At 43.4% G+C, this 18,016-nt stretch overlaps 3 protein-coding genes across 3 annotated transcripts; all 3 read right to left on the reverse strand.

The window, feature by feature from the left end:
• Positions 1–51: 51 nt before the first annotated feature.
• Positions 52–1,216, reverse strand: P884DRAFT_276876 (glycoside hydrolase family 61 protein; the record flags this gene model as incomplete). The annotated part of the gene is made up of 6 exons (XM_069443007.1): positions 52–108; positions 261–418; positions 510–625; positions 755–966; positions 998–1,039; positions 1,199–1,216. The coding sequence occupies 6 exons, from the start codon at positions 1,214–1,216 to the stop codon at positions 52–54; spliced, it is 603 nt and encodes a 200-aa protein (XP_069298498.1).
• A 12,468-nt stretch (positions 1,217–13,684) lies between these two features.
• P884DRAFT_268990 (uncharacterized protein) lies at positions 13,685–14,588 on the reverse strand (the record flags this gene model as incomplete). The annotated part of the gene is made up of 2 exons (XM_069442239.1): positions 13,685–14,160; positions 14,366–14,588. The coding sequence occupies 2 exons, from the start codon at positions 14,586–14,588 to the stop codon at positions 13,685–13,687; spliced, it is 699 nt and encodes a 232-aa protein (XP_069298499.1).
• Positions 14,589–15,856: 1,268 nt separating this feature from the next.
• On the reverse strand, positions 15,857–17,175 carry P884DRAFT_268991 (uncharacterized protein; the record flags this gene model as incomplete). The annotated part of the gene is made up of 3 exons (XM_069442240.1): positions 15,857–16,100; positions 16,245–16,344; positions 16,500–17,175. The coding sequence occupies 3 exons, from the start codon at positions 17,173–17,175 to the stop codon at positions 15,857–15,859; spliced, it is 1,020 nt and encodes a 339-aa protein (XP_069298500.1).
• Positions 17,176–18,016: the final 841 nt, after the last annotated feature.

The raw sequence follows: 18,016 nt of genomic DNA on the forward strand, positions 1-18,016 counted from the left end.
ATCCTCATCTGAGTCACGCAAGCCATCCGCGCGATCCGAGACCCGCCGTCACTAGCACTTGAACACTGCCGGCCCAGGGACGATATACGAGTGGAAATTGTAAAAGATCTGTTTGTGCTCAGTCAGCGACCAGTCTCGCGAAGCACCGCTTCGAAAGACGAAGTCTACGATGACGACGCATGATAGCTCACATTGGCGGTGTAACCAGGATCGGTCGCCTTGAAGGCACCCGGGATCTTGGCCGTCGGGCTCGGGGTGACGGTGCCTCCGCCCGTCACATTCACCTGGGCACAGCTGATGTAGAACTGCGGAAGGGCACCTGGGTTATGGATGGCCAGGGACTTAATCCGCAGCAGGTATTCGCCGTCCCTGATGCACTTGAGGATGCTGTAATTACTCGTACGAATCTGGGGCCGGACTCGTCAGTCCTCCCAATGCCGGCTTGCCCACAAATAGGAGGCCCTGAAGTCGTCGACGAAGGAGGAATGGTGACAAAGAAAGCGACATACTCCTCATCAGCCACGATGCCTGGCCCCCGTTGAACGTCGGGTCCCAGTCATAGATCTTGAACCAGTCACCGGACCTGTCGTAGTCCTGGGCTGAGCCGGGAGCTTTGAACATGTACCTGCCGGAGCCATCAGCCACAGTCACAGTCATCACAGTCACCGCCAAGTAGCCAGCCTGTGTGCCAGTTCAGCAGCGCATGTCCGGTTCCCGTCCATCCATGCTCTCTGTACTGGTTCGGTCCACGCACAGCAAGATGGGCCCCTGGTGGTAGACGGCAACGTCGCTGAAGAAGGTGAACGAGTCTCCAGCCTTGACGTCGAGCACGGTGGTGCTGGCGCCCGAGCCGCCGCCGACGTTGCAGCGCAGGTTGGTGTCCGACAGGTCGGTAACGGGCGAGTTGTAGTTCGTGTTCTTGCGAAAGTGCCCGTACACGTCAAACTTTCTGGAACGGATGCTGAGCTGCTGGAAGATGTAAGTGTCCCGAGGCGACGTCGGCCACCCCGAGGGTGAGGGCGGCAAGAAGCGTGGCGAGCTTTATGGTCGCTTGTTGTGAGGTAATTAGAGATGGTGGATGCGTGGCGAGAGGAGAAGCAGGTGGATGAAAGAGGTTAAAGTCAATGAGACAGCAGCGGCTTTTTAAGTGCGAGCGCCTCTAACGTGTTGCTGGACCGGCGAGTCCACGGTTCTAGACCCTCCCTCTCCATTGCATGGTTAGAGCACACCTACAGATGCCGTCGCACCGTGGGGTGGCAGCCACTCTAATTAGTTTGCAGACGGGGAGTCTTGTTCCATCATGCCACAATTACCGTTTTTTAAGTCCCGAAACGCTAGGGACAAAGGCCCCGAGTTAGAAGGGGACATAGATGAGCTGGCGATGAGTTCCATCTTTGCTATCCTCCGTGCCAAGTGGGGCCGTTATGGTGTTGGCACAGGAGGGCTTGAATCTTTGACGATAATATTAAACCGTCTTCATCATGTGTTAGCATATTTGTCACGCTGATGACGCTCGGCATTGGAGAAGTCGAGCCCAGGAGGCATTGATCAACTGCTTGTTAATTAATTACACGTTATGATGGAACATTGAACGGGAGCCAAAAGATAAAGAACCGAATATTAAGCCAAGACGTGATATATATATATATATATATAAAACAGTTCGCCCGAGCAAAAGGTATTTTACAACAAAGCTCCTGTTTCCCAGAACGCATCATGCTATTTTTCTCCTGAGTTGTTGTGACTAGAGGGGCGACACCACGGAACAAGAGGCACAAGGCCACTAATTAAGCCCCTGATTTATTGGCAGAGAGCTCCGACAACCCACAAAGTCATTGACACTTTTTCCTTGTCATTGTGAAATTTAAGGTATTGGGTAGCCGGTCAAAGATGTGGTAGCGAGAATATTGGCTAATTAAAACCTCATCTCTGGCCAAGGAATTCCAGACCATCTAATAATTAGAGGGGTCTTGGTAGGAAGCCGACATGGTAATTAGCAAGCAGTGCAACATCGGAAGCCTCCGTTCCACAGAGACGGCTCTTCTTTGCATATGTGCCCAGAGGGCTCATGACAAGCTTTCCATTGGTGTGCTCTTGAATTGCGCAGCCAACTGTCCAACAGACTATCGTCGGTCGCCGTCCGCCGTCAGAGAACTTGACGGGATCAGCGCCCATTCCGCCACGCGGTTCAACGAGAGAGCGCACACTCTTGAAGTGCCTCACAGTTTTATTAACCCGGCTAGCTGTTACGTGCAGAAGTCACCGAATATCCCGATAGAGTCAAGGTCCGTATGGTCCCGCTGATGCACCGGAAAAGTAAGACGACTTCAGCATGCATGGTACGACTGTGCGAATGATTGGGCAGTACAAGAATGGGCCGGGCTAATATAGAGTGCCTAACGTAGGTAGTACTTGAAATCTCGCGATTATGCATTATCTAGGTATGCACATCGATGATACAGATTAAGTTCCTTGAATGTACAACGGATGTTTGCGCATGTTGGAGATGGGAGTGATGGGTATAAGGGGATGCTCCTGACAAAATACAATATGCCTTGTACACGCAATGGATATAACAGCATCAGAAGTAAGAAGAGTGTCTGGCCCACTCGGGTCCCATGTATAATTATCGCTTCATTTAAATCGGAGCGTGGTCCCCAACACCCTGCACCTCCCACTGATATGCTCACAGACGCCTCAAATTACCCCCAAATTGGCAACACAAAGGTCACCACACACCCATAAGAGGTGGTTGCCAACTACTCAGCGTCCCACCTATGCGCGGCTGATTCCATTCTTATACCGTTCACCCGTGCCTGTGTCATAGATCCTCAGTTGCTCTGCAACTTGCTACAGCTCGATAGCTACAAATGACTACAGCTCGGACTGGCTACAAGATACGACACCACAGCGGTATTCGCGCCGTGGGCGGCACTCCTAGACCTACTAGTACAGGTCTACAGAAGTGGTAGTAAGATACGTTGATTCTTCCAAGTGCCAGAGGCACTTAGGGATGCTATCTAAATATATATCTATAACCCCTAGCTTATTATCCCTATTAGTAGGTCTATTAGATCTAACCTACTAATAGCTATATACTATAATAGGTACTAGGGTTCGAAAAAGAAAAATATAATAACCTGTTATAACTTAGTAAATACATTAATCATTTATCTATAGTAATAATCCTAGTAAGTGTCCTATTTATCTTCCCTATTATTAAATCTATCTGTCCTTTAGTCCTTCTTCCCGGTAGTTCCTAAGTTTGTAATGAATGCCGACACTATAGACAGACGCTCCTAAGGGGGCCGTATAAGTGTTCTAGCCCTAGCCTAGGCATCCCTGACCGGGGTATGGTTACCGTAGACCGTACTAGTGGCCCTCTTACGTAAGGGACTCTCCTATGTAGGCGTATCCGAGCGCGGGCGTTTCTAGCTAGTAGCTATAGGTGGCGGTAGGTATGCTACCGGCCTGGTAATCGAGCTTAGGGGAGTACTATATCTAGTGGTAGCTGGTAGAGGTAGGTAAGCTATAGGCTCCTAGATCCTAGAAGCCTTCTATAGTATAGCAATTGCTATAGTATACTTGGTAAGCCGGGCGATCGTTTCTTCTAGCTACTGTATCTTCTTGTCTACTCCCTTCCTCTAGTTAAGGGTAGCTATATAGTTATTATTTATGACCGTAGAAGCCTCCTTTAGTTACTTAAGTTCCTCCTTAACTTGGTTAAGGTCCTTTTTAACGTTATTAATAGCTTTATCCTACCTCTAGACTATAGCCTAATTTATATTAAGAAGGTTAGCCTTAGTGGCTAGGTACTAGCGTTTAGCGAAGTCCTTATTAGTCTTGTTATCCTTAATGGTACTATAGGCTATAGTAATATATATAGGTACTAAGTATAGGCCCTAATGACTAGTTAGGCTATAGTAAAGGTAGTTAAGTTTAAATAGGTAACCGTTAACTAAGGTATTACTATCTCTCTTTAGTATATAAATATAGGTTACTAATAGTTCCTTAAGCTCTAGTATATTAGTAGGTACTATATTAGTAGTATAGTAAGCCTTATATATATTCTCTAGCTTTTTCTTAAGGCTATATATAGCTATATTAGCCCTATATAAGTCATTACTAGCCTTCTAATAGAAATAGCGGATCTAGTAATAGGTATAGATAAGTATTTCCTTATTGCTATAGTATTCCTAGTAGGTATAGGCAAGGTAGTCCTTGATAGGCCTGATCGTTATAGCTATAGATAGATGTAATAGGCCTGACTTAATGATATTAGTACTAGTAAAGGGGTCGAACTCTATATCTATAAGGGTGTTTTCTACCTCCTCAAGGCTATCGAAAGTAATATATGCTTTATTAAGCCTGCCCTAGGATTTGGCCTCCTCTTCTTCGTCCTTAGGGTCCCTTTTAATCCTATAGGCAAATCTACTAGTAGGTACCCTATGCTATATATACCTAATAGGTATAGTAGGCTAAGGTACTAGCTTAGGTAGTTAGAGTGTCAAGTCTAGCCGTAACAAGGCTTAGGCTATTAGGCTAGTAGTAGTATTAGCCGTAGTCTTATTAATAACTAATATACTCTCTTCGTTACATTACTTGGTACCCTATAATATAGCTATAGGTAAGCTAGTATACGTATATAGGTATATAGTCGTATCCTAGGTAGTAGTGTTAGTAGGGCTAGATTCTTAGTAGTCCTACTCTAGTTAAGCTATATCCGATTCGTAAGATAGGAAGTTAGTAGGCTTAAGCGTCGGAATTACCCGGTACGTAGTTAGTAGCATTAGAGGCCTCTTCTTATTTACTATATCCTATACCTTGGTAATAGTAACCTTGATTAACGATAGAGGGGTCGGTATAGTATCCTTATTTATAGGAATATCAAGGAAGGCGTTAGCTAGCTACTTATACTAGTATACCTTAATCATATTAATAGGGACCTACCCGGTTTTACTAACATATTAGGTATATATAACCGTATAGGTGCCCCCTATCTTATATACTATATTGCTATTAGTAGTACAAGGCTAGAATCCTCCCCATAGGTTTAAGGTCTTATAGTACTTAGCGAAAAATAGCGCTAATGTAATATAGTCATTGTTACTATTAGTAGCTTTACATAGGTCGACTATAACAGAGGTACCTATAATAACACTAAATAGTATTACCTTCATTTCGCCCTTGATCCTAACAAAGGCAAATTTGGCCTCTAAACAGGGAATCTTAGTAGCATCGTCCTTATCTACACTATAGAAGGTCTTATAGTTAGCTATAGTCATTTGCTCTCCCTATAACTAGTAGCTATTGACGAAGTGGTATACGGCTAGTAGGCGAACTACCTTATACTTACTCTTACTCGTATAGACTATATTAATTACGCTTCCGGGGACTTAGGCTATAGCGCCCGTCTTACTATCGTAATACCATTTAACTATAGCGTCCTCTAGAAACTATAGGTATAGAGGGCCAAAGGTATCATAGGTGACACCGTAAGGGGCATTGGTAACTCGAGGGGGTATACGCCATAAGTTATACTATAGTATATCAGGATCTTCGCCCTCGAAGGCTATAGCTATATCTTTACGGTGTACTCGGACCGGGCTACCTATTACTAGGTCATTATAGAATTCCTCCTTGGTACCTAGGTTAGCTATAAAGCCTGTACTACTTTCTAGTATTATATCTAAGTTCTTAAGGAAATCTTAGATATTGCTATCTGCTAGGGTATTGTTTTCGCTTATAGGGCTAGAGTATATACCTAGTGCGGGCATAGGTATGGCCTACGCCTAGTTAGACGCCTCTATAGCTATCTGTCTCTTTCGCCGGTTGATAGGTATAAACGCGGTGGTTAGGGTATTAGCTGCTTTGGTTACTATCGCCGACTACGATACGGGTGTATCTTGCTAGCTAACTAGAGGCTTATTTCCGGTGGCTAGGGTTGCTACTATAGCTGTTACCGCTACTATAGAGTCCTAGGCGCCTTTGGTAGCCTGTTTATCGCTTTTTCTGGCCTTGCTTCTAGATTTGGCCATTATGACTGATAGAACTAAGCTATTCTAGGTCGATAAACTTAGTAAAAGTCGCGAAAGTGAGTGGTTTTCTTATATATATAATAGAATAAAGCAAAAGGTAGTAAGAAAATACTCTCTAAGGCCTCCTTTTAATAGAAATGGTAATATGTAAGCTATAGGAGATGGCTATATAGTTATATTAATAGAAAAGGCTAGCGTTAAAGAGTTTGAAGATTAGAAAAGAAGGTAGTTATTAAAGAAATTATAGAAAATTGAAGAGGTTCGAAAAACTAGAAAATAGTAGGAAATCTAGGGGTTTTTATAGTTTTTAGGCAGGGCTTTTAAAGATAGGATGAAAGAAGGCTTAAGCTATTAGTGTTTAGCCTTACTATACCAAACAGGTAGGTTGTTTAGCCCTGTTTACTAAATAGTTAGCTTGTTTGGTAACTAACTAAGCTAGATACGTAGTTTAAAGTAGCCTATATATAGTAAATAATAGAGTTTAGAATAAAAGTAGTAATAAAGATAATAGTATAAGGAATAGTAATAGGTTTTCTAGTATCAAAACAGATTTAGGGTAGCCTATTAAAGGTATATGTCTCTAGGTATTATTTAGCTTCTTCCTAGCTAGGTACGATACCCTAGGCCTAGCTAGAAGTCTTCTACTTCGGGGGTCGGCCTCATTTCTTTCTAGGTGGTAGTTAAATCTAACGGCGATTTATATATTCCTAGATCAATTCGCTAGAAGTGGCCTCTAGTTCACTCTAGGGAAGCTACTAATCGTCCTTTATGTCAAATCCGAGCTAGTAAACAAGGTATTTAACCCTTAGGCGCTTCTTTCTACGTATACGGTGGTCGATAATCTTCTTGATCCGCTAATATTCCTTACCGTTAACTAGAATTGGCTATAGTGGTAGTATGGTTCTTTTGAACGGATTAGGACCTTATTTAACGTGGTAGAGTTAGGTAACGGATACGACTGGATAGACCTTTTAGGATTTGGGAAAATCTAGCTCGTAAGCTAGTTTTCCTACCCTTTGCTCGAAATTAAATAGTCCTACTCTCTAGGTTAACTATTTCCTATTAGGTTTACTAGGTAAATGGTATTCCTTGTATAGCTATAGCTAAATGGTATCCCTAACTTCGAATTTAGTAGGTATATATCTCTAGTCATACTATAGTTTGGCTAGTACTATAGCCTGATTAATCATTTTACTAGCTTCGGCCTAGTATTACTTATATAGGATTTCTAAGGCCTTATACCTACTAGTTCTGACGGTTTTCTTACTTAGAATATCTAGTACTAAGTACGGTTTAAATCCGTATATTAGTTCATTTAGGGACCTCCTAATGCTAGTAACCAGCGTATTATTAAGGTGATGCTATAAGGCCGGTAGGATTTCAACCTATAAGCGGTTAGAATTTACCGCAAAGTTTATCCGTAAGGCGATTTCTACGGTTTAGTTTGTCCGTTTAGACTATCCATTAGTCTAAGGGTAGTAGGCCATAGAAAATAGCAGCTTGGTTCCTAGTAGTAAGAAGATTTCCTTCTATAGGTCGGATGTAAATTTAGGGTTATAATCACTAATGATTTAGGCTAGTATTCCCTAGTTAGTAAACATCTAGGTTCTTAGAAGAACCGTTACCTATTCTTTGGCTATATATATCCGGCGGCTAGCTATAAGAAGCTTCTTCTTACTAAACTTGTAGGTTACGGTATAGAGGGTATCTACTAGGGTATAGCCTTCGAGTGACCAGAGGGTGCTAGTGGTTAGCGCTAGTAGCAAGTCGGTAATAAAGTCTATAGCTACTATATAGAATGGTGCTAGCTAGGTACGAATAGGCTAGAGTTCCCCTAGTAGTAGGTTATAGTTAGTTAAGTTAGCCTAATATACCTTGTAATACTATATAAACTTTGAAACTTTCTAGGCCTTCCTATGGAAATGAATAGCTATAAGCTTATTTATTATCTTGTTTTCACTAAAATGGTATATATCATTATAAACTATCTAAAGGACTTGGTTAATATAGTTTTCTAGTAGGTAAAGCCTTCTAATGCAATCAAAATCTATATGGAAAAGCAGCCCGTTCGAAAGTTCGAACGGTCCTATAGGCAGTTTTGGCCATTTATATTTTCTAGCTCTAGTACGGTCATTTCTAACCGAGTCTTTCTTGTTTTCGTAGAGGGCTTGGTAGATAGGTCTATACTTCCAGTCCTTAGGATAACTAGTAATGATTCTAGCCCTAAATTCGTTACTAAGCACTGGTTCTATAATAATTATATCTGCTATAAAGGTATTAGCGTCCTAATGATCGCTCTAGATATCTCTAAGCTTATCTACTAGGCTATTCTTGACCTTCGGATCATCCTACTCCTAGGTAGGTAACCTTAATAACGTATTAGGTACTATATTTAGCGTCCTAGGGATATAAAAGATATTAAGGTTAAATCCTAATAGATAATTAGCTATATTTGCTAGTTTTAGGTTAGCCTTAGCTAGATCTATTATAATTAGGGACATATACTTTATAATCCCTTTTGTCAGTATATAGTTAATAAGAACGTTAACCAGGTGCCTATTTGATTATACTATCTTCTAGAGCTTCCTAATTACCTAGATAAGTACGGCAATTTCTACCTCTATAGATCTGTAGCGCTTTTCTACATTAATAGTCGCTCTTGATATAAATAGAATAGGCTATACTTTGCTTAAAGGAATATCCCTTCTAGGGATTTTCTTATTATCCTAGTCGCCCTTAAGCTAGAAAGCGATAACGCTATAGCTATCATAGCAGGTATCTAACTTAAGGAATAGTAGTTTTTCTAGGTAGTAGTAATAGAGAAACTCCTAGTTATATAAGTGTTCCTAGAGTAACCTAAAGGATTCGAGTTCTTCCTTAGTCAGGGTAAACTTAATAATAGAAGTAACCGCTTTCTAGGCTCTTTTAGCTTTCCTAGGCTTAAGCTTTCCTTCTTTCTATACTATAGCTATTAGTACCATCTTCCGTACCTAAAGTAGCCTTACTTTTACATCAAACTATAGAATACCTTTCCTAAGCTATCTAGCTATTCCGAGGTAATGCTCTAGACTATCGAGTATATCTAGGAACTTTAGCTTCTTAAAGGTAGCGATACGGTCATCAGTTTTGGCGATGCCTTTGCTATTTATAACGTACCTAAGGAGCCTTATAGCTAGGTAGCCTATGAATGATTTAGGTACCCTAATGTAAATACGAGCCTTGTTAAGGATTTTATAAATGGTATATAGGTATTTAAGGTATTCTTCCTTTGTTTTACTAAAGATAATGATGTTATCGATATATACCCTGACAAAATGGCGGTGTTTTAGGAAAAGTCTATCTATATAGCGTTATATAAAGGCTGGTATATTCTTGAAACCTATAAGCACTACGTTTGATTTTTCTAGGCTATAGTGGCTTATAACGATTATACGGTCGTTATACTCCTTGGCTATAGGGAGCTAGTAGAAAAATCCTAATATATCTAAGGCTATAAAGAATTTATTACCGACTATAGCGGCTATAATATCATCCTAGTTAGGTAGGGGATAAACATCTAAGACTATAATTATATTTAATAGTCGTAGGTTAACTATACTTTGGCTTTTCTTAACCTCTACCCTAGGCTTTTTAGAAACTTTCCTCTATATAATGAAGGCTAGGTATATAATTAGGGTAGGTTTATCTATAAAAGTAAATCTTCTAGATACCTAGAGTTAGTTATAATGCTTGTCAAGGGCTTCGTGGTCTTTAAGCCCTATTAGGTACGGTCTGACTATACGGACTTGCTTTTACCATCTGTCAACCAGATTAATCTATATCTTCTAGTTTTCCGGCATCGGTACGATTCCCCTATCCCGGTAAAGGTCGTATTTATCTAGAAGTTCCTTTACCTTAAGTATAAATTCGGGGTTTATATTAGCAATATTAATGCTATCCTTGCTTTTGATAGCTAGGATGTTATTAGGTTTCTTGATACTATATAATAGGGTATAAAAACTTATCCTATTTGGTAGTAGAAGTTCCTAGTCGCTATCGGCTTTTTCCTGGTAGTATATATACTAGGCTTCTTCTAACCTCCTCTTTAGCTCTTACTTGGTAATTCTATCCTAAACCTTAGCCTATATATCTTTTATATCTATTACGCTAATCTATATAGTGGTATCCTCTCCCGAGTATTCTAATAGATAGCTAACCTTGTCCCCTTTTCGGATGATTATAGGGGTATTAGTATTATTTCAGACAATTACTACCCTTAGGGTATACTAGGTGACTATAGCGTCCTAGATTCCTTGTTAGCTAGTGGTAAAGTAGAAGCACTTATTCTCCGGGAGGTTATCGGGCAGTAGAATAAAGTATATCTCGAGTAGCTAGGTAGAGTGTATAGGCATGATGGTATACTAGGTAGTAGTGACTTTCCAAGAGATAGGCTTAGGGTTCTTTTTTATAATGTCCCTATAGACCTTTATATTAGCTAATGATCTAAAGGTATAGATACCCTTAACAAAGTTAATCTTAACACCGTAGGCGGTTATAAAGTTAGTACCTAGTAATATCTTCGAAGTAAGTTTATCGATAACATCGGCCGTAATATAGATATATCTATCAATTGGCGTGTTCTGGGCCTCTCCTAGGATATAGAAGTCAAACTCGACCTACTTACTAATCGTAGTCCTTAAATTAACTCCTTTAAGAGTATAGGACTTGCCCTTGATCTATTAGGGGTTCTTTGCCTATTAGGAAATCTATATCTGGTTAACTAGGTTAGTTAAACTGCCTATATTAAAGTAAATATCTATAGTCTAGTCTCCTAGGTTAGCTTAAACTAGAATATATAGGTAAGACGTCTTCTTTGGCCGGTAGAAGGGTATTTCTATACTTAGGTTAGCTTCTACTACTTGGCTAGGTTTAAAGGAGAGGAGTACGGTTTCCTATTATTATAGTTCCTTAGTTAATTCTAATGGTATAGCTACTCCTTCTACAAAGTCCTACTCTACCTAGGGAAGGTCCTCCTTCGGTAGTTTAGGTAGGTATAGTTTCTTTTTATAATCCTAATATAGGTGGTGGTATAACGCTCCTCGGCTTACAAATAACTATTTATAAAGCCTATAGACATTGCTATCTTCCTAGATATAGTCTTCTTTAGTAGTACTAAGGAAGTACGCCTCTCTATTACTACTATCTCCGTTAGTCTCGGATTTATAGTCACTAATTAGGAGATAGCTAGCGGCTTCAAGCTCCTTACATTCGGCTTTAGCTTTCTTATCCTCGCTAGATACTATTATAGTGTTATAGTAATAGTAGGTACTATCCTTGTTAATACGCTTCTAGCTATAGTAGTAGAACCGTCTAAAGCAGGGATTCTAGTCGCTATATCTGCCCTTTTCCTAGGCTCTAGTGCCCTATAGGTAGCTATTTCTAACTTAGTCGTTACGCTCCTTTAGTTAAGACTCCTAGTTATAGCTTTAAAATTGCTCCTCTTATAGGAGATACCTATATTTCTATTCCTCCTTTCTCCTATAATGGTCGGTCCAGTACTACTAACCTTGACTACCCTTTTAGGGGTTAGTATATAACTAATTAGCTTATTCCTCGTTAGTATTATTACTATTATTACTACTAGTTCTATCTAAGGTATTATTAATATTAAATATAGCTACCTTCCTTGACCTCTTTTCGGCTCTAAGTTCCTCTAAGAGAGCTTCCTATTTTTCAGAGGTATAAAGGAGGTACTAGTTAATAGTATCTATCTTATATAACTTAGGGTAGAGCTTATAGAGTAAGGGAGTTATTGCTAACTAGAGTCTAGTCAAGAGCTAGTAGTTTGTCTTATCTCCCTAAACTTGGGTATAATAGAAGAGGTCTATAGTGAATTTATAGATAGATTTACCTAAGGCTAGGTCGTCTTTAATATAGCTATTCTAAATTAGCTATTAATCTACCTAATTAAACTAGATACCGAATCGTTCCTCAATCTTCTAGAGCTATATCTCTATACTTAAATATAGGGTCTCTTTCTCGGTTAGTAATAGTTATTACTTATATTACTATAAGGCTAACCTATAGAATAATACCTATAGGTTATTTTATAAGAGAAGCTCCTTAGAGATATTTCCTCTAACTATATTATAGATATATTCGATCTGGAGGTTAATATTAATATAATAATAGATCTTTTTATAATAAAAGATTAGCTAGCCATTTATAATCTTTTAGTTAATATCTAGCTAAAGTAGGCTAATATTAGTAATTTTCTAAGCTTAATCTATTACTAGTTATAATACTATATATATTAGCTATAGCTAAGGGGAACTAATATCTACTTAGTTAGTTATAGTATTCTAAAGAAGTCTAACTATTACCCTCTAGAGTAATCTTATAATCGTTTCCTCTATTAGGTCTAGTAGTAAGAGGGGTACTTATCCCCTTATAGGGTTATTTCCTACTAGTATTAGTATTATTATTAGCGATCCTTCTATTAGTTAGACTATTAGTTAGAGGTTTTATAATAACCCCTACTAGGATTCTTCCCTTTCTAGAAGTTCCCTTAGTATATTAGTTATAATTATAGACTAAATAGTCTTAATAGGTCTACTTAATATCTAATCACCTTATCTACTTAGACCTACTAGGTTTAGCTTAGGCCTTAGGGTCTCTAGTAGATCTAATAGGCCTATAGGTAGAGTTATCCTTTAAGGGGCGGTTTCTAGTAATATAATAAATTATTAAACTAGGTCTTTAGGACTTAACGTTTTTAAGGTCTCTAAGGGTCCCCTATACTAGCTTTCCTCCTAAACTTACACTTCTAATATAGTTCTTACTACTAGTAGTAATAGTAGAATAAAAGCTTCGTTTAAAAGCTAAGGAAGGAGTCTTATAAAGTGCCTAATAAGTCCTTTTAAGGTATAGTCATTAAGAGTCTAGGATTCCAGGTAATCCTTATCTATCAGGTAGTTATAGAAGTCCTAAGCGTAAGTAGAGTAGTTATTAGCCTCCTCGAGTAATGCTACTAGCTTAAGGAGTCAGAGGTCTATTAGAGAGAGCTTCTAAACCTAACGCCGGTAGGCGTTTCTAACGATAAAGCGATAAATCTAACGCACTTACTATAGTTTAGACTCGTTTATCGGTTCTTAATAATGTTATTATTACTATCGTTTTTAACCGTTTAGGCGTCTACTCAAAGTAGAAGGACATAATCGCTTGACTCGGGCAAATAGTCTCCTATAGCGTTCGAACGCAAATAGTAACGAAGATCACAGATTCGAACCGGTAGTAGGTACCACTTACTATAGCTCGATAGCTATAAATGACTATAGCTCGGACTAGCTATAAGATACGACACCATAGCGGTATTCGCGCCGTGGGCGGCACTCCTAGACCTACTGGTACGGGTCTGCAGAAGTGGTGGTAAGATACGTTGATTCTTCTAAGTGCCAGAGGCACTTAGGGATGCTATCTAAATATATGTCTATGACCCCTGGCTCATCATCCCTATTGGTGGGTCCGTCGGATCTGACCCACTGACAGCTATATGCTATAATATAACTACTCTCTGACTGAAACACTCTATACCTCGAAACGAGAGCCCCCATCAACGACGAGGACGACGACTTGAGCGGCGACGATGAGCTAGCGCCGGACCCGCGCTAGACGACTGTGCTAGACCGCGAGATGTTGGACGGCGTTGGCGGCTGCGGAAGCGCGTCATGTGAGTCGGGCGATCCGGCGGTAGCGTCCCGATCGCCACCGTGGTCTCCCGCCCACCTGTCATCCTCACCAGTCTCGGGGTCCATCAGATTTCCGTCGTTCACATATCTGTTCCAGGTCCCGTTCCTGTCTTCATGTCCGTGTCCGTTGTGGTCGAGTCTCGACCCTCGGCCGGCGGCGACGGCCCCGGCACCGACGGAAGGAGAATCCTGGTCGAGCGAGCGGGATGAACGCCTCGCAGCCCTGGCGGTGGGGCGGCCGTAGTGCACCGCAGTGCTCTCGCCGGCAGATGGGGGGCGGCTTGGCGGCGGGGAGTTGACACTGACTGTTGGGGTAGAGCTGTCGTCGCTGTCCGGGTACTCGTCGGGTGTTGGGCGGCGGCGGCGGCGGCGGGCGGTCCGCTGGCGGGGCACCGCTGACCGGGCGGGAGTCAGTTGTTTATTTTTTTTTTTTGTTATTTGGATTATTAAGATTTGTTTTCTTGGTGGGAAGGAATGTCTGGAGATCTGGGATCGATAACAGAGTGAAAGGAGGGAGATGGGGGGTTGGGACAGCTTTTGGTCGCCATGGAGCTCCCCCGGGGAAAAGGGGGGGGGGGGGGTTGAGGGGGGCCTTCTTACGACGGGTCAGGTCGAGGCTCGGAGAGGAGTAGTACCGCGGGCGTGCCAGATACTCGGTACTGGTGCTCGCAGCTGAGGCGCGAGATTCGGCTCCCGGGCGGAGCGGGCTCAAATGGCCACACCGTGGGCATGGGCCGACTTCATTGGGGTGATGATGCACGGCGCCATGCGGATGGCAACTGATGGTGCACGAGCAACTGATCTTGCTGACTTTGGTTCCCATGGCGATAGTTGTAGGTATCAAGAATGAATCTGACACCCTATAGTTAATGATGTGACCGAGGCTCAAGTCCTCCAAATGAAGGAAATGACGGATAGTCTCGGGTCCTTTCTTTTGCGAGGCGATAAATGACCAAAATGGACAGTAAAACTGGCGTGAAAACCTCGCTACATCCCGAGCATTGGCATACGGAATTGTAATTTTGCGGTGCAGTGCTGTGCGACAAGGTTTCCAACGCCTGATATTCAAGGAAATCAGGCTCTCCAAACTCTCAAAGCAGTGCAATTGTGGCGATGACTCCAGTTGCTTTCTCGAATTTCCCGATGCCTTCGGACTAAAAAGCTCAAATCTGGAGCTTCTTGCCTGCTTACCTTCATTTGAGATCCATGGAACCTTGATGGCCACCTTCCTCTCTCTTTGAAGCGTTCTCGCCTTTCATCCGAGCTTATCGCACTGGCTGGCATTGAGATCTCGGAAAGCCTCCCCCTCTCTCCATGATTCGCATTTGTTGAGAGAATGGTTACATATAATTATTCACCTACGTAACCAGATCCAATTCAAGGAACGAGAATATCAGCGTGTCAAATTTCGATCGACCTGGAAAACGCAAGTTCGACAAGATAAAGTTCGAAACATGGTTAGTCGCCTGCTCCCTGCAGTGAGTGAGTGAACAGCACAGTGGGCAAACCGGCACTTATTGCCGCCCTGCACTCTCAAGAGCCTTACAACAGCCTGATAGTGAATCTTTGCAGTAATCCGGAAGGGCAAGGCGCCCTGTAGGCTCATTCGGAAGCGTGACAAGCGCTGGAGAATGGCCACGTTCTCGGCTGAAGCAAAACCTGCGTAGGCTAAGGTCAATGAGCGAGGCTCAGTAACGACATTAAGATCTCAATGGAAAAACATTTCTGAAACGGCATGCTGCAACCAGCCCTACAGAAAAGTCGACTCTGAGGAGGAAATCGAGAACGTTGAGATATTATCGAGAAACCATTGGACTCACGAGGAGCAGCATGCCTGAGATGAGCCATGCTTCATGATAGCTAACGAAGATATAGTGGTTCAAAGGCAAGGTTGCTTATCTGCACGACTCAGGCCCTAGAGATTCGGCAAGGTCAGTAGTGCTTCCTTTTAGAACATGCTTTCTCGCCTGCCTTAAGATCCAAGAGCCGGGGCAGCTAGGAGCTGATGATGGATCCAAGAGCGGGTGGCCGCACTTGTCGTGGGCCTGGAGAAGGGCGGCTGGTACTCGCGTTCCCGTTGGCCACTTGACCTTAATCACCAGCCCTAGTCTTGGGGGTCTGAGTCGGCGGGTCTCCTTCTTGGCCGGATACGACCTGAAACTCGTCATCCACTTCAACGGCTCGCCCCTTTCCCCGTATCCAGGTCAGGTACGTGGCCCCCGTGAGGGTCGCGGACATTAAGATGAAAATAATACCGTATCCCGAGAAGACCGGCTTGGACGACCTAGACGGCGACGATGGCTCGTTGGCGTCGTCGCCCGCGCCGTTGACGTGCCTGAACATACCGTCCAACCAGCCCAGTCATTTTCGAATTTGAATGCTGGAACGGCGAAGATGGTCTGGACCATATCAAAGCCGAGCCAGGTGAGAAACAACTGATTATTGGTGGGTCCGTCCGTCCGCGATGCTTTTACCTCACCCCTCAAGGGTCACACTTACCGCTACACTGGTCATGGGAAGGTAAATGGTCGCAATCTGAGCGGGATAGGTGCTCTGGCCTGCCTGGCGCCAGCTGGCAACTGCTTCTTGTCGGGAGAGCTCCGACATGAACTGTGATTGAACGTGAGCATCACGAAGAGCGGAGAAAGAGTTTTTAGGGGAACGCCTTAATTATGGAATTTACCAAGCTGTGGTCTCCCGGGGGGGGGGGGGGGGGAGCAGAGCATGTACTTACCAGCGCGCCCGCATTCGATTGTCGCTCGGCAGCTAATAATTATGCGGCATTGGGCCATCAGCCCATCGAGCTCCGTGTCGATTTCTTTGAACCTGCACTTGAAGCGGTCGAAGAGCTCGATAAAACCAGTCGTCGTTCCGGCAGCACCGGGGGGGTCTCTCTTCTCCCAGGCTTTCTTCTGCTGATCGATCCGATCTCCCATCTCCTTGAGCTGTGCTCGGACGGAGCGCATCTCCTCTTCGGCTTCCCTGACACTAAAGACGCCCTGGAGCAGTTCGTTGTTGAGGTCCCTGATGGACGAGGTGTGCCGGAGCGTCCAGCTGCACTGGAACTGTTGGATGTTTGTGTCGCACACTTCATGCACCTTTCGTAGCAGGTCCAACATGCGCTCCATCTGGAGCTCGGCGAAGACGCCCACCATGAGCAGCGGGTGGGAGGCTGCCTCGGGGATGCCCGCAGTAGCTGCTCGATGCGTTTTGTTTGGGTTGAGTCGCAAGAGTAGAAGACAGCCAGAGACAAGCTGGAGACGCAGAAGTAGGTGCATGAGAGGGTAAAGCTGCCCGGCCGGTTGAGCGGCGCGGACCACGGCGGTGTGCAGCTCCATATCCGTGTCCCTGCGGCAGCACGCCACAACGGTGGATTGGCACTTGCTCCTCCAGGTCTTATGGAGGATCATCTTGGGAATCATGAAATCATCGACAATATCCTTGCACTTTTCGTACGAAAACGGTAGGTTCTGATGGGACCGAGGCACCTACTCGGACCCTTGATTGGGCCCTCCTGCGTGGCCTTGAAGGGACCACGGCGCGGACTCGGAGGTCCCAGTGCGAGGGGACAAGACGCCGGGATGGGCGGGACGAGAGGTGTTGTCCTGTGAGACCGGTGATAGATGGGGGGAGACGCTCGCCCATCAGCACTTTATTGTATGTACAGTACTCTCATCATAGGTAATTAAGGTAGCTACTTCATGACCACGCGTTGGGTGGATCGAGAAGGGATGGAGAAAGGGTCCGGAAACTGGGACTTGATTACAGAACGTGAAATCCAGAGAGATTCGAGTCGTTCTCCTGGCTCGCATCATCCAAGTGCTTTTTCTGGGAGATCGCGCTCTAAGTCCGAGGCCAGACATTCGACACACGAGTAGTTAGTAATCGATCACGTATGCGTGTATGTACATTACATAGAGTACAAAACTGGAGTCGATGGGGGAGCTTATTGGGGCAAATAGGACGGTCTCCAATCTTGGACCAATGCGCCCATTCCGGTGATGATTCATCATCTCCAAGCACGATGGACTCGAATTTTCCTTCCTGAGCTGGGTCGGTTTGGGTGAGACACGAAAGCTCTTGGTTATCCTGATAGGATAATTAGTGATCAATTTAGAGTTTCTTGGTATTGCAAGACCCTCGGAGGTTCCATGTTTACGGACCTCTTTTTTGTAGAAGAACCCGTTGAGATCGCCGTCAGCGAGACCAGGGTTAACGGCAGGAGCCCAATCCATGATAGCAAGACAGGGA

This window comes from Thermothelomyces heterothallicus (genome assembly GCF_042370625.1).
Source record: "Thermothelomyces heterothallicus CBS 202.75 unplaced genomic scaffold P884_scaffold_8, whole genome shotgun sequence".
Taxonomy (NCBI): Eukaryota; Fungi; Ascomycota; class Sordariomycetes; order Sordariales; family Chaetomiaceae; genus Thermothelomyces; species Thermothelomyces heterothallicus.